This window comes from Pezoporus occidentalis, unplaced genomic scaffold (assembly GCF_034315485.1).
Source record: "Pezoporus occidentalis ecotype Australia unplaced genomic scaffold, CSIRO_AGI_Poc_V1 ctg110, whole genome shotgun sequence".
NCBI classification, from domain to species: Eukaryota; Metazoa; Chordata; class Aves; order Psittaciformes; family Psittacidae; genus Pezoporus; species Pezoporus occidentalis.
Window position 1 is genome coordinate 2435828 of NW_026912887.1, and position 23257 is coordinate 2459084.

Here is a 23257-nt window from a genome sequence, read left to right on the forward strand (position 1 = left end):
CGTGCGTATCTCAGACACACACGTGGCACAGTACTGGTGTCCCAGCTCAACCCCAGGCTCCTGTGAGTCCGACCTCAAGTGTGCAGTGAGTCGAGGCCTTGAAGAATGGTTTTGGTGCTCCCAAATTCATCTTACAGCCAGGCAAAGAGAATTGTTCTCCCCCTTGCTGGAAGACAAATTCTACCAATTTCACCAGCTCTGCTGACTATAAGCAAGAGGTTTTAATCCAGGCATTGCTACCAGCCCAAAAGATAGCCTGAAAAATGTTAAGACAAGCACTTAGCACCCCTACAAGCTCATGTGTCCATATCCAACAGTACAAATCCCTTGCTGGGCACGGACTCTCTGGCACCACATGAATTTCCAAAAAGTCAGTGGTATAATGGCTTTGGCCAGTTTTTACAAGCAGAAAAAGTTGCTCAGCCCTTCAGAACACCAACTTCCCTTTTTCAGACGAGTCTTACACTCTTACTGAGCATCACTACAAAGCTGCTCTGTTATTTCCCATCCTGGCATGAGCTCTGGCCACATTTCACTACCTGGGTTTAAGTCAGGTTTCAGAATCTTCAAATGAGGGGGAAAGAAGGAGAAACAAAATCCTACAGTTGCTAAGTTCCACTCATTTAATGACATCAGACATTCACAGTTGTGACAGGAATATTGTGCTGTATGATCTTTATGGTTCACTGGGAGAACCCACCAAGATTCAGAACACTTCACAATTCACTTGCTAATATCTTCCTCAAGCTTTGGCTTTAAGGTGCTGCTGGGAACATCAAACAATGGAAGCTGACTACACTAATCATAACCTGTCTGGCTTCTGGTGCGATACTGTGATAAAAGATACCACATCCCAAGGCTTCTGCACTTTAGAGATGAGATCTCAAATGCATGGTTATATTTAAGTGGTGTTACAGATACTACTGTTCATCCATAAGAGGAGATACTTACCCAAGGCCTGAGGATATGCTGGAGAACCTCAAAGGATTAGAAAGAGGCTGTCAACATATTACATATATGATCACATCCCTCCCCTCTGGAATCTGACACTGACTTTGACAGTTTCTGCTGCTCTTATTTCAAAGAGCTGCAACACTTTTTGGGCTCTATATTTTCCACATTGTACGGGCAGATCTTATGCTCCTGAGAACTCATAGGCCTCCCTTCCAAATCACCACAAGACGTTCTGCCTTGAACACCACTGGCTTGTCTGGGTCAGGAGTCATGCCTGTGACAGCTCTATCACTGCCTTCTGCAGCTCCCAGCTCCCCAGCACGCTCGTGCCTGCTTTGCAGATGGGGGCGGGTAGCCATATGCCAATGCAGTAGCAATTTCTGACTCACAGTCAAAAGCATCCAAAAAAAGTCGGTATGCAGGATTTTCTGCCATATGGAGCAATTGCTACTTGGATTTTTCCTCTAGCTGCGTCTCATTAAGCAAAAAGGAAAGAGAAAGGGGAGGACATTCTATTCTTCTTTACAAATCTTGTCCCAGAGGTCATCTTCATTTCAAAGACAGCGTCCATTCCTGGTACCTAGAAAACCAAGGCGGAGCAGAAGGAAGCTGTAAGAATACAGGTGATAGAGGACACTGTTCGGTCCAATTCAACAGGTTTTCTTTAAGTCTTTTACAGTCTGAATATGGCTTCTTTCAGGGAAGAGGGAGGAATATTCAGAGAGCTGGGACTGACTGGTTCTAGTGGGCTCAGGAAGACCACAGTAGAAAAAGAACCACACGTTCCATTAAGTCTGTAATGCTGCACTCCAGTAAAGCTATTTTATGACCTTCATACACTGCTGCCTTTTGAAGGTGTCACTCAGGGCACTTCCCTGGTCCTTGCAGTGTTTTGCTCAATATAGGAGGTTTGTTTAATCTGAGATTTCACAGAGATTTTTCCTTTATTTTTCATAGAAACCAATGTGGCATTAACATAATGCAGACATTTGTGCTTTAACTTTACAGAGCTGATTATCATGGCTAAGGTACAAACAGGAAAGCAATCAGATACAGGTTTAAAAGTTATAGAGACATAGAAACCTCAAAGCTGCTCTGCTTCTTTACGGTCTTCTTCAATGTATAAAGATGTTAGGAGGAAAAAGGCCCCTCCAAAGACACCCACAAAAGCGCAGACAATGAAGCTGTACTGCATGCTCCGGAAACTCCACAGGGATGAGCAATCATTCTTGGCCTGGATTGCGTTGGAGATCTGGGGGTGAACAAGGCTGACATTAGTCTGGGATAACACCATCATCTTCTCTTGGTTTAAACAGTGTGGTCCTTGAAAAGCATAAAACCAAGCAGCTAGGGATGACAAGTCTGATACCAGTGTGTGCAAACCCAGATCCCAATGTACATCACTGCTGTCTGGCTTCCGTTTGGTCAGGGAATCTCAGGTTCTTTTATCCTTCCAGTGCCTCTAGTCACAAGTGTAGGAAATACTGCAACCAGTGTTTATAATGTTTCATAAACACCAATTCATTTTAGTGTTTTCTAGCCCATCTCCAGATAACTAGCACAGGACAGACATTTGGCAATGACCCTTAGCATTTCTTTATGTAACTCATTAACTTTCTATCTCCCTAATCAGCATCAAAGGAGTAGAACCAGGGGGTTAGCGTAATACAGGCACAAGCAGCAACACTCATTATAAAGGGAAGAGCTGGAAATGACTGAGACAAGGGTGGAGTCTGCTTTTGAGCCAAAAGGCATTTGAGGAGTCATGGAGTGACATGATGAGGAACGGGGAAGAAAAAGCTACCAGGAACTGCTTTTTGCGCTGGCTGAAACATGAGGTTGTAAAAGCTATAAATGATACACATGGCCTTTGTTTTTGTAGACAGGAAGAAAAGCTGATTTCAAGCAGCTCAGTAACCCTTAAGCCTAAACAAAAGGATGAATGTGGAATGCAGTCATTTTTATTCCCACATTTGTTCTTGATGGCTCGAATATGCTATGAGACTTGAAATACACAAATATGAGACTCTTCAATCTTTGCTGGGTTTAGTATGATTATTGATGACAGCTTAGGTAGATAAGAGCAAGATCAACTGTAAATGGGTACCTAGGGACTACAGCAAGCATAACAGCCAAACTACACACCTAATGCATTTGATTTTAAAATGCTTAGTAAGAAAATTGCTGAAGCACAAAGGGAAGAAAAACAGCCTCTGAAAAAGACTATTCCCTGGCTCTCCAGGCAGTTTTCAAGCTAAAGGGTTAGCTGAAGCACCTTACTAAACAACAGCAAGACATGAATGCAGAAGGTTTGGCATTTAATCACCAGCTGACATGGCAGAAGCATTCCAGAAGACAGCGTTGTGCTCATTGCACAGGACCCCACTTGGACAGACAGCAGGTTTATTCCTGGGTTTCTTGCGTCAGTTCTTTGCAAAGTCGCAAGGTTGCCTGAGGTTAATCTCACCTGGATAAGTTTGGTTTTGTCTTCACACTGTTGGGGTAGCTACTTAAGGCAAGTGCATGCAAGGTGTGCATCAGAAGTGTTCTGCACAGTTATCAGGGCGTGCAGCAGCACGTGAGCAGCAAGCCCTGGTTTTGCCTGCTCCTCAAAGATGGCAAAGAGCGGTGGGCAGGAGATACAAACACTTTAATCTTTCAGGCAGAAGGAATAGATCAGTGCAGTAGTACTTCAGCTTTTAAGGTCCCTCCCATTTTTATGTATCATTTCAGCCATTTTTCATCACACAGGAATGTCAGGTTTTACATTCCCCTGTGCATACAGGCAAATCCATGCCAACAGTTTCCTAATACATATCAAAGAGCAAAGCGGCCTCTTCATTTGCCAAAAAGAAAGGGAGACAGAGGAGGAATCTCCTGGGGAGGGAGGGCTCTTCTCTGCCAGGCAGATTACACAGTTGAGACTCCATTTTTCACCCACCTGAGGTCAAGGGGGCTCTCCTGGCTGGCTGGAGCTGCAGCTCACTTAGGTATTTCTGTCTGGCCCTAACCCTAGCACTGTGAGCATGGGACAAAGAGCAAGTATTCCTGAGGTGAACTTGTTAAAACCAACTTCCATATTAAAAAAAACACCCTTTTAAACAACGATTCCCTCTCCCATGTCCAGTAAAGCAGAAAAATTCCAGTCAGTGGTCACTTGGCTGTTGTGTGCGGAGTGATGTGTCCTGAATCAAAAATAATGAAGGAAGGAAATGGCACTGACAGATCCCATCCACTGGAATGAAAACCAAAGGAGAAAACAGTTCTAGGATGCTTTGTCCAGAAGCCTCGTCTTTAGGTAAATGTAGGAAGGGCAGAGAAATCGGGTCTCAAGCAATATCAGAATCCAAGGTGAAGGTAATTTGAGACCAGAGCTTTGAAAGCCAAGTAGTATCAAAAGGCAACTGTTGCAGGCACTCTTGTTCTGATTTTCAAGAGACCACTGACCAATTGCAAGATTTGAAGCAAAACTCTTTGTCTTTATGGTATTTGTTTAATTCCATGAAACACCTCAAAAACTTAGCAGAAAGTGCTGAAATCCAAGTACAATACCCGTGACACTGTCTTGGCAAAAATAAATGTCTCCAAAGACAGTTGGGGTTCTACACACCATGTGGAACTACTCACACCTGTATGTATAGGATAATATTCTACATACCTGCAGTGTGCCAGGAACAGAAGTCTCACACAAGCAGAAATGTTTAGAGAAAATGTCTCTGTATTCTAGTATCAAGGCCATCAATTTGAGCAATATCTAGTTTTGGACCAGGAAGTGCCTGCAATTCTGTGTGCGTCTGTCTTCCAGTCTGTACACGTGTTACCGTAAGGAAAGCTCAATAAGCAGGGAATTCACTTACAATGCCAATGAGATATGGGCTGCCTGCATCTCCCAGCAAATGGCTCACCAAAATCTGCAGGGCAATAGCTGTAGACTGCCGTCTGGGTGTCACAACATACTGGAACAAAGCACAGCCCATGAGAGAAGGTGTGTTAACAAACGCCCAGCATCCTGGAGATGAATATATTTGGGTTTATATCTTTCATATTCAAACACTGTTTAAAAGTTCGGAGACAGAAAAGTTATTCTGAGCAAAAGAGATTGGGATGTTTTGTTAGGGAATAAAAATAACATGCAAGAAGGCAACACATGATGGGGAATGACAATAAAGCAGGAAAAACCTGCCTCCCTTTGTAGACTCGCAACAGCTTGTATGGGTTCACTTGGCCATGCAACTAACATGCCAGTAACCCTTGCAGCCATACTGATCTACTCATAAAGGGATTCAGCCTCTGAGAAGAACCTCTTATGGCACTGCATCAGCACGCATGGGGGAAATGGGGGTACCTGGAACCTGAAGGAGCTGCCACGGCTGTAAGGAATGTTGGCTGAGACCTTGCAGACCACATGAAGACAGAGGGAGGGGACCCAGCCTGGCAGACCAAGAGGCAGTTGATGGTGCTTTGATGACAGCAGTTTGCTGCTTGCCATCTGAGGTGTAGCCACTCTAGTAACAAGCCCTCAGACTGATCATGCTTTCCCCAAACCCCTAAAAGACAAGGTCCTGTAAACATGCTTCATAAGGACACTGCAAGTATAGCCTCCCAGTAAGCAAGGCAGCCACAGCACTTCACTGCATATTGTGTAGCTGCACAGCAGATGCCTTCATGTTTACAGCTGATTGAGAGGCAAAAAGGTTGCTATAAGCAATGCAGCCTGATGTATAGCCACAAGGGAAGAAAGTCCTTATCATTCAGTCAGCATCTTGCTTTGCCTTCAGCTCCACAGGTTGCAGGACAAATGAATTCTTAGCTACATTGTCTGGCTAGTAGTGCCACGTGGCAAGAAAGAAAACTCATTTTCATGTCAAAATAACATGTACAAACAAACCCAGGCACATTATCCGAAACCCTGCAAGCTCACATGGGAAAAAAGGCATAAAAGATATCTTTGTTGTTATCTACAGCACCCTTCAGTCAATGCAATAGCAGCAATACATAGAACCCACGGGCTTTCAGCAGGATGAAACACAACTCCCAAATAAGATTGCCACTGACTGAGTAGACAAATCCACAGATTCACCTGAGTTCCATCATTTTCCCAATAAAACACTTAGTAACATTTAGAATTCAAGAGATCCAACTCGAAACAAACCCCTGGCAGGGTCTGCTTCCAGTGGGAACACACCACTACAGAGCTCTGCTCCACCACCCCACTTGCTGCTATTTTACTTGTACTTAAACACAAAAGATTCTAAAATGAATTCAAATGAGGGCTGTTGGTCACTCAGGAGACAAGAACTTCCTCCTCCCTGGATTCACATGGATCCGGGGCATGGCAATGACATTCACAAATGATTTCTTGCAGGCTGCAGTATGATAAGGCATTCTCTAAGCAAGCTGAGACTCAAGTGACCGAAGCTCCCTGCAGACTTTGCAGTTGGGTTCAGCAAGGAACTGAAGGGGTGTGCTGACAGGAATCACCTGCCTTCCTTTCCCCATCACATATCAACAGTATCTAACGCAGGGATGTCGCCCTCCTCTTAAACAATGACAGAGGAGAGAAATAAAATGCAGATGTAAGAGTTTGAAGAAAAGTGAATTGAGAAATTTGAATGAGCGTTGTCTGAACTGAGGAAAGAAAGAGTGTTAATTGCAATAGTATTTGGATCTGTTGGGAAAATGCAGTGATTTCAAAACAAACTGAAACGGAAGCTCATAGAACATTTCAGTTTGGAGCAGTGGCTGTTTTTCTGCACCTGGTCACTGCTTCAAGAACAGCTTTCATCCCATAGGATAATTGTTTGTGACCATTCTTTGAGAGTCAAAGAAGAAACAAACCCCTCTTGCTGCTGGCTGGTGGCTTCAGCAGGCAACCAGTTCACCAATGCTGACTGCAACGTCCTTCACTGAAATTCCAGAGTGCAGGAAATGGACATGTAGAGAGCAGCACCGAAGAGTAACTTGAGAACATAATACAACGGGCAATATCAGCAGTGCTTTGCTGGAGAAACATGAAATTGTTTCATTCCTTCATCTCAACCAGAATGTAAGGAAAGGTTCTTCAAGCTACGAAGTGTGAGGCTAAACAGGCTCACAGCAAGAAGGCAAAGTCACGCCAGTGAAGGGAGAGCTCTGTAGTGCTTCACTAGTACCTTTTGTCACTAGACAGTGCTATATACTCTCACTTCCTTTTACATGGAAGATTGTAATAGATGTACGAGTTTCATCTGAAACAATACATCTCCTTTCTGGGCTTACAATGATCTTGGACTACAGCACCACCCCATCAATATTGTCACTGGAATCTTGGCACAACAGTTCATTGCACAGATCACATCCCTGACGTTAGCAGGACACCAGTACAGGTACACTTACTTAGAGTTTGTTCATTTCTTCCTAGAAGCTGGAGGTCCTGCTGCCCACCAAGATGCAGGGTTATGAGCAATATTATGTTATAAAAGCTGAAAACCCCAAAATATACGGAAATAGTTTCACAAGCACTTACCAACAGTATGTCTGTCACAACAGCCCAGTTTACAGACAAAAACAGCTCTCCAAATGCAATAAAGATCTGCAAAAAGAAGAAAGCAGTGACTATACACACTGCACTGACCTTCTTTGTTGTGAAGCAGAAAGCAGACTCACTGACTGTGCTTACCTGTGTATGAGCTGTTGTACATACCCACCTAATTCCATACGTCTCTGCCTATACTTACAAACACTAACTTCACCTTAAAATGGGAGAAGAGCCAGAGAAGTGTTCCTCACAAATCATAGCAGAAGAGCCAAAACAGAAAACATATAGCACCCTCCCAAATAAACTATATTGAAGTGCTAATCCAAGAAGAGGAAAGCAAAAGCCTACAAAGAGAAACATTCAGCAGAGGGTTTAAAAATGCTCAAAGATCTCCCTTTGGTTGGATTTCAAATGAAACCAATAGAACACCTCCATCCAGTGCAAGTACCCTTAAAGGCTCCTTCAGAGACAGAGCCTCAAAGCCCTGGTGCCCTGTGGGAATTCCCTAATTCAGCATAGATGGAGATCCAGCCATCAGGAAGAGGCAGGGCCCCCAGCAGTTCTTACAGCTGGGGTCGGAGAGAAGATTAACCCTTTCAGCCAGCCCTGGACTTCCACTTGAGCAGGCTGTGCAGACTAATCGATACCTGAGGAAAGCATCAAAGCTGCTCTATTAAGCTGGAACAGCTCTAGAAAGCACAATCTATTTAGTGACACAGGCCAGAGACAGATAGCACCTAGGAAATACAAGCCATTGTAACAGCAGATGCCAGCATCTCATTTGGAATGGTCTTGGTAAGATGTGGTATCTGGTTGATGAAAAAGCACAGTAGCAAACCATCAGATGCTTTCAGAGGGGTAGTTTACACACTTCTAAGAACCAGACCTGTTGTACAGCTTCCTGTGATACCCATTCCTCTCCTGTCTTTTTGCCTGTACTGTTCATGGGTTTTCTTCTCCAGACCAGTCTGGAGAAAAAGTTCCTTGAAGTCCAGAGATATTTAATATAGACCATTACCCAGATTTTCCTTCAAAATGCTTTACATAGATTTTCTAATGTGCAGCTGAACCTATTCCTCCATACGTGATTACTTTTCTTCAAGTTTTATAGGAAATATCACTGGTTTCATATACTCCATTACTGTCTTAGTTCTTGGATTCACACATTCCACTACCACAGCCTTTCGCACTGGTACAACTCTGGCAGACGCTGCCTTTGAAGAGACAGAAAGCAATCATTCTTCTGCAGTTCCATGACTGCTGCAATAACAGTCTAGAGACCACAGAAAGGATGCTGCATGCCAGCCTTAGCTGGAAAGCAAGTGACACACCTTTTATTAGGAAACTCTGGGCCAAACACAGAATGAAATGTGTCTGTTAGCATGGGTTGCAGTATCACACAGCTCTGCTTTCTGCCAAGCCACCTGGCAGTAAGGACCAACAATGTCAAATCCTTCAGCCACCAGAGAACATTTGCCCTTCATCCTCTCATTTCAAGCTCATATTCTCTGAACTACCTCAGAAGGCCCAAATTCATCAAGGACATTCCTTTCTTTTAGCCCTGCTTTACCCTGCCCTGTTTCCATACAAACATTCAATGTGCTATTGTTGAGCTCAGAATTACAGCCTGTGAAGTATCTGAAGCAGTACTCACAAGGGACTCTAGGCAAATGCAGCAGTGCAGCTGAATCCTGCTATACAGCAATAATGGCATGAACTTGTGTAAATTCTGACACTTGTGCCATAGCAAGAGATAGCGTGGCTCAAAGTGAAACAGGAAGGAGACAAAGGACAAAGAGATCTACTTAAATCCTGGCTGGCATTTCAGATGCAACAAGATGCAAATACAACAGGTAGAGCAGAAGGTTCTGAAGACTTCCAAATTGTCCCTAGACACCACCAACATAATAAATGACTACCAGCCCTCATACATCAAATGAGAGGTTGGCCTATCTCCCGTATAGTAATTTTGTGATATTTAGCTCTTTTATAAAGTGTTTCCAGTTTTCCTTTCTCTTTAAGCAGTTTTCCAAGTTATTTATTCTCCACAAGCCCCTAAGAACAAGAACATGTCATGCCCAGTGCAAGAAAAGAAAGTAAAATTCATCTTTGGGAAATAAGTTATGTTTTGAACCTAAAGTTTGAAGGAATAAGAATTAATGAAAAATTATCCATGATAAGAAGTGGGCCTCAGAGCCCAGACAGAATTGTGCTATTTATTCCATCCAGAACTGTGTTAACATTAGAGACACCACTTTGTTAGCTTGTCTTGTGAGGACTGCAGTTGTAGGGTCACCAGAAAAATTTAATGCAGACAGTTTTGGAAGGTAATAAATCATTCCACAGATTGTATCAAGGTATTATTTCTAAAACCAATATCAATTTTATACTTTCCCCTGCAGAAGAAAGGCAATAGGGTTGAAGAGCTGGTATTCTAAGCCATGCAACTGCAAAACAACTGCAATCAGTACAGAGGAGAGAGCTGTATGTTCTTTTCTCCAAAACAGTTGAAGGCACCCTGCAAGCACTGTGCTTGATTAGGGAGAAGGGCTGAGGATGGCAGGAAAACAACACAGGAATGCTCTATTTAAAGTCTATCTTTCTGTTCCTACCATCTCTCAATACTACTTATGCCATCTCAAGCTCTTATTTTAAATAAATATTGAAAAAATAATATAGAAAATGTTTCCATTAAAGCTATGCAATCATGTTTGTGGTGTGTCCATTCCAATCTGCTGATTGTACCTGCAAACGAGTGAAACCTATTTTACTGCTGTCACCTTCACTAGGATCCCCAACTTCAACAGACAACACTTGGCTGGTCTTGAAGTAGATACAACCACTCTCCACACAAGCTGGTCTCCAAAGGACACAACCAGAACAAATTTTAAGGTGATTTTCCTTGTACACGACAGTTTACATTCATACCTAAAGCTAATAAGAGGAGAATTAGATTGCAATCACTGCCAGTGTCAAACACACATTCTGCTTAAACAGTCACACACCTCAACAACAAAACAGGCAATCAGTATGGCTGGAGCATATGTGGTCAGCAATTCCTGTCTCCTCAAAAAGAACCACACCAGGCAGAAACAACAGCTGCAGAATGCCTCCTTCGAAGGCAAGCTGCAGGCCAAGTCTGCACCCTGATAGAGCATCACCATCAAAGATGAGTCTGTTTAACTTACCGCAACACCAAATACCCACCCAGTCCCAGGGTTCAGCCACAACTTCCCAAAGCACCTGCTGCACTGCAGAGAGCACATCTTTAATCTTGGTTTGGAGACTGGAACAGATTTAGACTGAGATAACACAGCCAGGTAATTTTACTCTTGTCTTTTCAAAGGTAGTCTTTAAAATCAGGAACTGGGTGTCCAGAAAGAGGAGAGGAATCTCATGGCCTTTCAGCCCATCCACACCAACAGAAATGCTGGAAGTCCTGCCATGTTTCCATGTCAACTTGAGAATTCTCATGCTTTGAAACACTTCTTCCAGCTTTGGCTATAGCTGATTAAACGTGCCTTGTTCCCTTTCATTATCCACTCAAGCCAGTGGAAAGCACCACACAGAACCCCCTGTAATTGCACGTATGCTTTTTTGCTTCAGCAGCTTCTGTGCAGTGAAGTGATGGAGACAGGTTTGCTAACATCAGTGTGCCTGAACACACACACTGACTGTGTGTGTGACTAGTGAGACTGAGTAGACAGGGACTGGGGAACCAGATTCCTGCTCGTGTCCTACACAAATGGAACATTTGTTTCAGTGGGACCTTCAGATTAGACACACCAGCTGGCATGCCACTCCAATTCTCACAGCAGCCTGACTAGTGTCAGGTCTTGTTTAGAAAGCAAGGAGAGACATGGCTGGCGCCAAAGAAGGCAACGGTTAAACAGCTGTAGTTGTAAAAGTGCTACAAGAATCAGGCATTTAGACTATGTACAACTTATTACCACTGCACATTGGTGACATTATGTCTCGCAACACCTGAATCAAGCACATCACACAAAAGACAAAATGGCAAAGCCTCTGGTTAAAAGACCAACTGGTCTGTCCATGGGTACAGACTTAAGGAAGCTCAGAATTGAGGAATTAATTGAATTAAGGAAGTTCAGACACGTCCCAGTTCAGAATTCCCTTCCAGATAACAGCCTGCTTGAAAACAGAATGCTGTTTACAAAGCGAGAACCATTTTAAACAAATTGCTTTTTATCACTCCTAATAAAAGGCATATTTTGGTAATTCAAACCCAATATATTGATTCCCTCATCCAACACTGGCAAATGCAACTGTTGTTCTCCAACTTTAAAGACAAAAAAAGAACTGAACAATGTACTCAGAGCAGGACTACATAGGAACCTGAGAAGCAGCAGAAAATGGCTAATTCTTTTGGCACTGGGATCTCCACTCTTGAATCTAACAGTAATCTTCAATTCCACATTTTGCTCTGTGCACACACAGTATCACAGTATGTTAGAGATTGGAAGGGACCTCGAAAGATCATCTAGTCCAATCCCCCTGCCGGAGCAGGAACACCTAGATAATGTTACACAGGAATGTGTCCAGGCGGGTTTTGAATGTCTCCAGGGAAGGAGACTCCACAACCTCCCTGGGCAGCCTGTTCCAGTGTTCCGTCACCCTCACTGAGAAGAAGTTTCTTCTCAAGTTTAAGTGGAACCTCTTGTGTTCCAGTTTGTACCCATTACCCCTTGTCCTATCATTGTTTGCCACTGAGTAGAGCCTGGCTCCATCCTCGTGACACTCCCCCTTTATATATTTATAGACACTTATAAGGTCACCCCTCAGACTCCGTCCAAACTATAGAGACCCAGCTCCCTCAGTCTTTCCTCATAAGGGAGATGCTCCACTCCCTTAATCATCTTTGTTGCCCTGCGCTGGACTCTCTCCAGCAGCTCCCTGTCCTTCTTGAACTGAGGGGCCCAGAACTGGACACAATATTCCAGATGGGGTCTCACCAGGGCAGAGTAGAGGGGAAGGAGGACCTCTCTCGACCTACTAACCACCGCCCTTCTAATACACCCCAGGATGCCATTGGCATCAGACATTCAAATCCATTCATTTTTTCCCTTGGTCTAAAGGTGTTTTACCACAGGAATACACATTCCTGAGCAGTCAAAAGGAAAACCTCTGTAAGTGTTATTCTTAGAAGCAAAAAACCCTGCAAAGTACCTTTTTGCAGGGAACTCTTGATTACTGTAATTAACTTTACCTGGATCACTCTTATTTATGTTAAACACGGTAATTGCAGCTATAGAGTCACAGGAAAAAACCTTGGAGTCTTTCCCTTGCTATTACAAGATTATAGTTAAAATAAGGTTTACATTCAGCTCCCCCTCACAGGGATCTTTTGGAACTATTTGTCATTCCCAGCAAGTTTTTGTTTTTCCCTTTACTGAGAAAAGAATTTAAGTGATTTATACTTCACTTTGCATTGCCAGAAGCTTGACTTTGAAGATCAGCTGGTGATTTAGGGCTTTGAAGGGGATGGCTAAATTATTCTTAGCAAGAACTGTGCGTACTGTACAGTCACAAGTACACTAGTCTTTAAGTATTCAGAGAGCAAAAATAAATAAGAATACTAAATCAGGCACATAGCATTAAAAATTAACATAAGACTGAGGCTTCCTCTAACTACATTTTGGATAAGGAACACTCTTGCTTCCTGCAGGTAACTACAGAGGCTTACTGCTCTCTTCTGTAGTGTGGGCAGACTGTAGGTCCTGAGGCCACTTTACAACGCTTTGCCTGCCCCCAGGATCCCAGAAGACATTTTGCTAATGACACATATACTGGCACTTACAAAAGTGGAGAGGATGCTCGTCTTGGCCGCCATCAGAGCTACGTGGAGACACAGAGCAGAAATGAACATGCTTGTGGCACAGATCAGAGGATCAGCTTTATTGTTTATCTTCCTCAGTCTTCTTGCTGCTTCTGCCCCAGCAATGACACCAAACATTCCTGTCCCAATGGTGATGCCTCCAAATATCAGGCTGGTGACAAAGCAAAGGATGCTGTTGAGCACAGTAAGACCATACTGTGGGGGAAAAGAATGGTGTTAGCTTAGACCTTTAGCTACAGAGGAATCTTTAAGGGAACTTGAATTTCATTCCATTTGATGAACTAACCCTCCCACTCCTTCTAAATGGATTTCATCCCAGGCCTCAGTTGAGGCTATGCCTCTGCAACTGAGGCTTTATCCTGTGAAGCAGATATTCTTCCAATTCTAGAGTAGCTGTTATGCACCTAGGCTCAAGGAGGACTCTTGGTATGACCTGGCTTGGATATCCAGTGATTTAGGAGATACAGTCATCTTGGTTACCCTGTGAACCAACCTACTCAGTCATCTCTAAAACACAGATGGAACAACTCTGTATCACAATCTGCTGTCTTGGAAGAGATCCTATCACGTGGAATTATATACATCTAAATTACAACCCTTTAGTTAGCACAGCTGAGATGAGTCACTTCACTTCTCTGACTATGGGAAACACCTACCACTTCCCAAAAGAGTTCAAAGAGTATGGAATAGTTAACTAGTGGGAGGTCCACCTAGTATTTTCTAGATGCGGAATTACAAATGTCACTCAGCTTTGTGTGTCTGCAAATGCAAATGTTCTCCAACAATGACAAGTTCATGTTTTAGAAGTATTTGTTTGAATAGCTTTGAAGATTCAGCTTCCAAAAGGACTTCCACAGATGCTTTTCTCTGTCCCAAATGAGATCCTAACAACAAAGCAAGTCTCTTTCATCAAGACCAGCAATGCCACTGATTGTTTCATGCATCGTAATTCTCCTGAGGCAAACGGGGACAGGAGAGCTGTGTTCTGAGTGCAAGTGCTTCTAAATGTTTCAGAGTGCTAAGCTTTCTCTGACTGCAAAGCAAAGTAACCAGCTAGGATGTGATCTATTCCTTTAAACTATATTGCATCTATTGTTTAATGTCTTTGTGGCTGATAAGGAAGAATTCAGTCATTCTATCAGAACCAAGAAGTACTGCTATACAAGATAACAAACTTTAAACGTATTTGTTCTTCAGGATTCTGATCCATCACTCACTACAGCTTGATAGTGAATATATAGATTGTCATGAGAACTTGTCTTAGAGGTTTGTCCAGGAGAGGCAAGTTCCAAGGTGACATTAGCTGACTGAAGCATTTGTGGCATTCTGTTTAGAATACTCATGTGTTATAAACTGCAGCTGAAATAAACCTACAGCTGGAAGAAAAGGGAACAGCCAAAACTAAATCCAAGCACAGCTCAATTGACAGGAAGTGGGAAGGTACAGAAGCCTAGTCCTGGGGAAAAGCTCCAATGGGATCCTTTAGGGTCTGAAAATGCTCACTTATCTGTCCGATCTCTTCAAACTCTCTGCACAAAGACCTGAATAAAAACTTCCTACTGCCTATTTATCCACCTTGAAGGGATTGAGACACGAGTCAGCCCTGGTGCCATCCGCATTTGTGTTTCTGGGGAGCCTAAGTGACCCAGCCCTGATCCTTAAACAAAGCTGCAACTGCTGAAGAGCCAGAGGGGAAAACGTACTTAAAAGTATCCCTGAGCAGTCTGGGACTGCACAGCTCAGTTCATCCAGCACCATGAGCTGCAGGTCTGACATGGTTGTTTATGCTGCGTTTCTTTACATCCCCCTGGAATATCAGCCTAAAACCAGCTTTATGCTGCTTCTGGCACTAGTTTATGCCAAGGTTATTTTTAAAGCATCCTGAAAGAAGCAGTACATGAGGTTAAACTGTCAGGTGCCCGTGAAGACCATGTCTGCTTTAGCAACACTATGTGGAATAATAATTCAGAAGGTGGATTAGAAAACAAAACATAGACTAACAACTTCAGCTTAGCAAAGGAAGCATTTAAACTGTATCTGTTAACAGAAACAGCCAAACAGATTAAACTGTTCAGCTTCCCTTCTCTGCCTACCCTGAGTCAGACTCCCGAGTTCACTCCCTGCCTCAGCATTATTCACTATGAAGTAACATGCCAATGGTGGCATCTGTGCAAGGATGATTACATTCTCATTGAAGGAGCTGTGGATGACTGTTCAATCCATCTGGTTACACTGCAAGTCAGAAACCACTTTAGAGTTGAGTCGGTTATTCCATTGTAGAAAAGCAAAAGAACACCATTCCCACAGGACACACTCAAGGTATGATTACTGCTTTTCTCTTTAATTGTCTTTACCTGGAAAGACAATGTAGTTAGCTCTTGGAAATCCATTATGAAGGCAGAGACAGATTAGGGATACCACCAGGAGAAAGGTATGGAGGCCACTGGTAGGAAGGCAGCACAGAGAAGTGTCCCAGTGCTCACTATTATTGAGGGTAGCCATGAAGACTCAAGAGGAAGACCAAATACATTTTTCTACTGTGGATAACACATTGCAAGGAAAAAAATTCTCATCCTAGCTGAGGAAAAGGAATCTCCAAAAAAATGTGTTATGATCACTTTAAAGTCCTCTCCTGTTGTGAATTCCCCTTGCCCATTGAACTTGATACTTATTCATGAATCTTCCTTGATCTGTGAGCAGAGCTCTGCTGGCAGTTACTCACAAGACCATATTATCCTGTTTTGATGTAGCGATGTGATACTGCATCAAATTCATCAAGCTGCTTTATGCTGGGAGTCACAATGACTGTGGCCAACACAGCAGGAGTTGCAAACACACACTAACAAGAACATAATAGGAAAGTTACCAAAACACAGAACCTAAGCACAGTTAAATGGGTGTTTAAGTAGCTTGCGGTGCACAGTCCACTGTCACCTGAAGTCTCCTTGCTAGAGCTACCCTTATTTTCACACGAGTTCCTGTTACTGCTTCTTTCTACTTTATTAAATAGGGCTGACAGCATCTTTCCACTTAATTGAGTGATTGTAAACAAGCAAACAGAGTGTCTCAGCATCCCTGAAAGGTAGTACAACATTCATACCCAAGTGCCTTCACAAGAAGTGTTCACAGTCACATCCTGCCTTCTGTCTTTAAATAAACTGGGATTTAGCCCTGTGCAGTGTTCCCAAGTGTGTTTCCACAGCTGTGTGCACCTCACCTGTTAGATGAATTGCATGTCTCTTGGAGGCACGGTGACACAGTGCCCTGGACAAGCTGAGCCCTGTAAAGAAACAGCGGTACCCACATTCCCAGTGCTCCAGTAACAAAGGCCATGGCAGTCAGACCCAGTGAGGACCAGACAAAACTCCAGCTGAAAGGCAAAGAACAAAATGAGAGATACTAGAAATAACTGGGTGTGAGGAATAGGGACAGCCTAACTCATTTAGACTTCTTATAATCAAAATGCACTCCCTTGAAGATATGAACTTTGATGACGCTTTATCTATGAACAGGAAAATCCTAATTAGAGTGAGGAATATGACCCACTGATTTCATGTTAAATACCATGCAGATTTCATTGCCAACTTTTGCTAAAAGAATTGCTGGGAAATTTTGGATAGCAGAACTGCAGCAGCTGGGAGCGGGCAAGAATGTAGCTGCTTAGTAGCTAAATGGAAGTGTTCTATGTGCAGGTCTAAATGCCTCAGGATGGTTTTGTTTGTGTAACTGGTACAAATGAGAATAACATCTGGGTTTTCCAAACTGTTCAGATGCAGCAGCTGAAGCACTCCTTAACTCTGCTCCAGTCTGAAACCAGACTCTCAGTCTGCACAGTGACTTAGCAGACAAAAGTTCTCCTTTTTCAAAACTGCCCAAATCTTGCCTCTTTCCTGCCCTGCTCTAGAAGACAACTAACTTTTTACTGGCCTCTTTCTGCTCAGTCCTTTAGGAGAAAGTCCCCTTTGAGGTCAGTGGGCAAGTATGAAATCTTAAAACTAAGGTGCTGCAAATCACCAAGTGACCACCAAACTGATGGATTCATTAAGATGTGAACCTAATTCTTCATCTTCTTGACATAAAGGGCTCTTGGACTTGATTTGAAGTGGAACCATCTGGATTTTGGCAGCATGTCCTAATGCTTTGGAAATCCTTCACTAAAGAAAAACTGAAATCTGTTTTTACTGTATTGCTGGAGGTTATAAGCAACATCCTTGGGGAAGAGCAACTTTGACAGTAGTCTCGTTGTTGAACTGTCAGAAGCGTTCATTTATGATTCAGGAAACTTCATTTTTTACTCACTTCAGCCTTTACTGCCTACAGATTGTGATGTGACTGCATCTCTGGTGTACTTCTGGCTGCACACAGGATGCAGATCGAGTTGTCAATTAGAATCCCCTAAGGAACACTCCGCAGACAGCCAAGGTCCCAGCAAAGCAAGTGTTTAAACCAAAAGCGTTCGAAGGGGAGCCCGGGGAGCAGCCTGCGGGCACCGGCAGCGCAGAGCCGGGTCTGGCGCAGCTGCACAGCGGCACCTGCTGTTCCCAAACCGGATCCAGCTCTCCCTGCCCGGCCCCGGCCACGGCTTTCCCGGACTGCAGGGTAACGGGGGAGGGAAACCTGCTGCAGTCTGTACTCGACTTTGTCCTGCAGGGCAGCTGATGTTGACTTTGATTTTTGTGTGGTTGAAAGGAAGAGGCCATCTGCCAACCACAGGTTAGCTGCTCAAAACACACATACAACCGCTCCATAAACCGGATCAGAGTCCTATAAAGCCTGAGCTTATTCATCAGAGGCACAGCGGGCTCACAAATACCGTAGAAAGACTGCCTGAAGCATGCTGATCCAACCTTCCTCGGGCACTAAGTATGGCACATAGAGTCACATGGCAAATGGTGCACTTTTACCAGTCTAGCTTACCCTAATGTGTTAAAGGAAGAGGGAAGGGGAAACTTAGTAGAAAGTAAAGCTGGATTTAAACAGGAGCACACTCCCATCATAACTCTGCCTCCTTCCCCCTCCAAAGAGGAAAACAGCAGACACGAAAAATGTTGATCTCCTGTGTAGCATTCCTGTAAAAGAGTGGATGCTGTTTCAAGCATCTTGTACACAACATGCGACACAAAGGAGCTGAGTGGGATTTGATGACCATATTTCTAATAAGGGAATGGTCATTCTTCAATGGAGAGGACGTTTGTTACTAAAATCACTTACTTCTTGGCAAGTGAGACGACATCCTGACACCAAGTAGTCTTGGCAGTTCTGCGTACTCCTGGCTCCTCAGCTGCTACTCGTATTGTGCCAGAGATGCTCAGTGCTCTGTGTGCTGCTGTCCTTCTCTGGGTCCTGTGAGGGACCAGCAGAATCAGAAGAACAAGCGCTAGACCTCCCATGCAAGGAGTTATCTGTAGACACAAGCAAGGAGAAAAACATGTGAACAAAGAAAACTGTACTGTAATATTCCAGCCACAAGTGCAAGAATCACCATCAGCATTATCTGCATAACTTCAGACTGTTATTCCAGAAAACATTCTTCCCCCTTCATCATGTATCTGCTAATTCATTTTATAGATAACTTTGGAGGATCTGACAGAGTACTTCCAAAGCACTAGGTGTTCTCCATGGAGAAACATCATGATGACATGACAAGAACAGAAGGTACTTTCACATTCCTCTATTTGAGGAGGTCTTGATGCACTGACAGCCATTCCAAGTGTGTCCTCAGGTAAGAGGCACATCAGCACCTGCCCTGGCTGCTGTACAATTTAACCTACGCCTCCTCCATTCTGCAAAAACTAGGCTAAAATTATTCCTTCGTCCTGCAGCCACAAGGAAAAACACCAAATTCATGACAGAACTCTGAAACACCGAGTTCGTGACCAGTCAGACAGTAGAGGATCCTTCCACTCTTCACCTCTAACATGATGAACATAAGTAATCCCAACCCCAGGGATGATTCTGATTTTACAGTGAATGGCTCAGCCCCACAAGTGACAATGAGTAACTCACCCTGAAGGCCCAGTGCCAGTCACCAGTGAGACTTGCCATGCCAGCTGCTAGGACATAGCCAAGGCCACTGTAAGCAACAAAAAGGAATCAATCATCAGTAGGCACCAAGGAATTCTTGCTGGCTGAAATGACGTCTTGCCAGCTAAGGAGAGCACAGAGAAGCAGTCTCTGAGAGTTTTCAGAACAGATAAACAGAAACAACTAATGGTCTATGGTCTTCAAGGCCAGGTTGGAAGAACCTTGGGTGGCATGGTTTAGTGTGAGGTGTGGGGGTGGAACTAGATGATCTTAAGGTCCTTTCCAACCCTAACTATTCTATGATTCTATGCCAGCCAGTATTAAAAAGGGAGTTTAACCTTCTCAAAGCGACCTGAGCTGGTGGCAGCAGTGTCCCAGGTTCCCCTTGGAATAAATATTCTGTAGAATGACACTGCAAACCCAGATCAGATAACCCATAAAGCAGTTCATTATTGGCTCTTTTCTGTGCTAGCCACATGAATAAAACCCTACAGGAATTCCTTTCATTTTAATCTGCCTTCTGGGCTCAGCCTTGGCTGCCTGCTTTAATAAAGAGTATGTGTCCAAGGCATAGAAAAACCCTTCTCCTCTTCATCAGACACTGTCAGTTTAACTAAAAGAGGAGATGGAAGGGCCAATTCTGCCTTGGGAGGATTTAATGGGGGGTTCTTGACAAATTTGTCAAGTAAACAAATATCTGAAAGCTTTTGTCTTCCAAAAGCCAGAAATAAATTACCTACCCCCAGGCACACGTTTCTTTTAGAGCTGATTCAATAGTTTATTCAAAGCCCACAGGTTTTCAGAGTTCAGATTCTCTCTAAAAAATGTTGGGGGGAAAAAAGCTGATTTTTCTTCAAGGTAAACACAGAAATAAGCCTAACCAGCTCTATTTCAACATGCTAAGCAAGGGACAAATCCTTTTGCAAGAGCCAATCCAGATATACATCAAAATAGATCTAATCAAGGCTCAAGGCATATTGAATGGCTGGCGTGGTCAGACAGAATTTCAAAGGTTAGTTACCAGCAAGAAAACCAACCTTCCCACTGGAATGAAGAGGTAGAAGATAGACAGCATTGTGGTCCTTTTTCCTTCCTCAAACAGGTCTGCAATGATGGTAGGTGCTATTGTGGAATAACTGGCCGTGCCAATGCCAACTAGTCCTCGTGAAAGAAAGAATATCCAGTAATACTGCAGGGAAAAAGACACATCACAGTCCAAAAAATGCCCATGCAAGAAAGAACATTTGCTGTTAGAGAGATGCAATTTAGTGAATCAAATGTATCGGAAGAAATAATAATTAACTGCCTTTTGGATATCTGCATTCCCTCCACTCACACCTGCTTCCCACAGCACTGGGACAGCATCCCACTGCTGTCCTTTCTCTTTTCTACACAGTACTGATTCCTTAGAGGGACACCCAGAAGGAATGACAGGATATGGTCAATAGAACACAAGGCTGATGAACAAGCTGCTACACTATAAGGTCATGGTCAACAAAACATTCAGGACATAACTAAGATCCCATTAACTGCAACAGTAATGGGTGGGTTCTTCGTTGCCCAGGCTGCACTCCAGCATCCCATTAAGCTTTCCTGCACGAAGTCCATCTAGTTCAGGCTTGGGGAGCAAGTGCTCATTGACAGCTTTTCCAAATGCGATTAGGTAAAGACTATTGACTCCTGCAGGACATACACAGATTATTTTCATAGGACTCTAAAAAAGCAACTTACCAATTCACTGATGAATGAACTGCTTAATGTGACACCAGACCAGAAGAAAATACCAGCTCCGAGGATGATTTTCCTATTGTACCGGTCACCAAGGTACCCAAAGACAGGGGCAGCCAGCATGTAACACAGGATGAAGACTGGAAATCCAAGAAAGATCAAAGACAACACAGGTCAAATTATCTTCCTTGTATGTACTCCTCACCCCTCAGACAAACTCAGGTTATTTTGGGGGCAGAAGTTAAAGGCTCAGTTTTTGAACAAGTATGTAGATCGATATTTAGAAAAAGATGGATGTAGATTACAATATATATATACACACACAAAAATGAAACATATGGGAATTGCTCGAGTTCTGTATTTCTTGAGAAATTTCTTCATCTTTAATGATTCACATAGTGTGGGATTCCTGAAGTACGCAACTCCAGTCTTCCCTGAACCAAAGACATTCGGGTTTGCATTATAGTCAGCCTACCCACAAGTGGAAGCAAGCAACACCACACACAAGTAGGAACTGGAAGAAATAAGTAGATTGTGTTTCAGGAACAGGCCACACAGATGCAAGGCAAAGCAAACTATCCAAACTGAAGAGATTTTATTACCTGTTTGCAGCAGACCTGTATCCCCATCACTGAGCTTGAAGTATTTCTGTATGTCTAACAGGATCCCTGCAACAGAGTCAAAGACTGAATGATCCTGCTCATTCCTTGTAATTCCCTTCATTTGCCAACTCAAAGCTCTATTTCAAGAACAGGGCTTGCAAGAGCTGCTGCACATAGATGTAAACCATGAGCACAGATACACAGAGAGTTACAAATCCTTACCACTAGAGATAAAAGTCATGATCTTCCACTACGGAGGTCTTACAAGAGTCAGTTTAGCCACTGTTTCAATTACAACTGTTCTGTTCCTTTTGTACCATGAGTACATAAGCACAGAAACAACTTCCAGTTCAAAGCTTAATGGACACAAGAGGAACAAAACAGTAGCAAAGTTTTGCAGCCAGCTATCGTCATACAGCTAATCCTAAAGCATTATTATTGACCTTCAAATGTTAAGATGAATTGAAAATCCTTCTGTTAAGAATACCTGTTAATATTTTCAGTATATACAGTATTCAAATTGGTGCTTGTTGGATTTTTCAGGATTCAAATGGCTACAGCCTTCATTAGCCAAGAGTGGCCGAATCAGCCCATAGCCAGGGAAATACTACTGGAATTCACACTGTGGTCCCAGTTGCGTAATTCTGTTCGTTTTTCCCTGACAATTTTGCAGAGATCAGATGAGATATAGATAACTGGATTTACACAGTAACATTTAGTGGTGACAATGACAGAGAAACATCACTAAGAGCAGTCATTTCTATTGGTGATAAAAGGCTGACAGAAATTCCATCTTGATTTCTAATCATTCAATAGCTGTGGAAAAAGGTTGGAAGAGATGTCCAAAGCCAGACGTCTCTCAGAAGAGAGTCACACAAGCAACAAACTGATGGAAGATCCATGGGTCTGGCACTAGTGGATGCATGAATGCTGTGAGACAAAACAGTCATTTTCATCCCTACATCATGGCAAGGGTGCAGATCTACCACCTCCCCTAGCTTCCATGTCTACACTATAATCCTAAAAACAAAACAGCAGAAGAAACTGCTGTAAATAAGCAGAGTTCTACTCTGATATTGAACAATATAATGTAAAAAAGAGACTTGTCATGCAACTTCAGTTTTGCCAAAAATAGTCAAAATCAAAACTTCTTAAAAGGATGAAGCCACTCCTGAAGGAAACGAGTTGTGTATAAATTGTCTGCTTTGCTCCCTATAGCTGATCTGCACACAGCAGAGCGCAGGGGGGTGTCAGCAGGAGGTCCCTACTCTGTTCCTACATGGTTCCTGCACTCAACTCCCCAAGTAGCTTGTTTTCTGTGTGAAGACTGATGCAAACTGTGTCAAAGCCTGTGAGCAAAACTGCCCGGAAACCACAAGTTCGTAACTGCCACCAGTTTACTCTACAACAAATACTCAAGCCTCTCCCTCACTTCCCTGTTCACTTCCATTTAACAGTGTGCTCATCCATATGGACAGCCAAGGCTTCAGCACTACCCCACCCTGCTCTGGGGTGAGGTCCCTGTCCCTGAAGGTACCTCACTCAAGGAACTGAGCATATCAACATAGGCACTTC

The 23257-nt window shown here is 43.3% G+C and overlaps 1 protein-coding gene across 2 annotated transcripts; it reads right to left on the reverse strand.

The window, feature by feature from the left end:
* Positions 1-1378: 1378 nt before the first annotated feature.
* LOC134170727 (protein spinster homolog 3-like) lies at positions 1379-22721 on the reverse strand. 2 transcript variants are annotated; one of them, XM_062632419.1, is made up of 11 exons: positions 21683-22721; positions 21084-21220; positions 20390-20541; positions 19335-19401; positions 18540-18730; positions 16546-16698; positions 13290-13479; positions 7460-7525; positions 4812-4910; positions 2038-2206; positions 1379-1534 (listed from the first exon to the last, which is right to left on the reverse strand). In XM_062632419.1, exons 1-10 carry the CDS (start codon positions 21801-21803, stop codon positions 2039-2041), a joined length of 1344 nt encoding a protein of 447 aa, XP_062488403.1. In that variant the 5' UTR covers positions 21804-22721; the 3' UTR covers positions 1379-1534; position 2038. The 2 variants fall into 2 exon arrangements, with proteins under 2 accessions (XP_062488403.1, XP_062488410.1); XM_062632426.1 differs by lacking the exon at positions 1379-1534 and having other exon boundaries at positions 1848-2206; positions 16546-16608.
* Positions 22722-23257: the final 536 nt, after the last annotated feature.

Coding starts and splice junctions, on each gene's coding strand:
- LOC134170727 (XM_062632419.1), bottom strand. CDS start 21,803: ATGAAGGGAATTACAAGGAATGAGCAGGATCATTCAGTCTTTGACTCT. Junction 13,480..16,545: donor ACATGCAATTCATCTAACAG/GTGAGGTGCACA, acceptor CTTTGTCACCAG/CCTGATATTTGGAGGCATCA. Junction 2,207..4,811: donor GCCCATATCTCATTGGCATT/GTAAGTGAATTC, acceptor GTTCACCCCCAG/ATCTCCAACGCAATCCAGGC.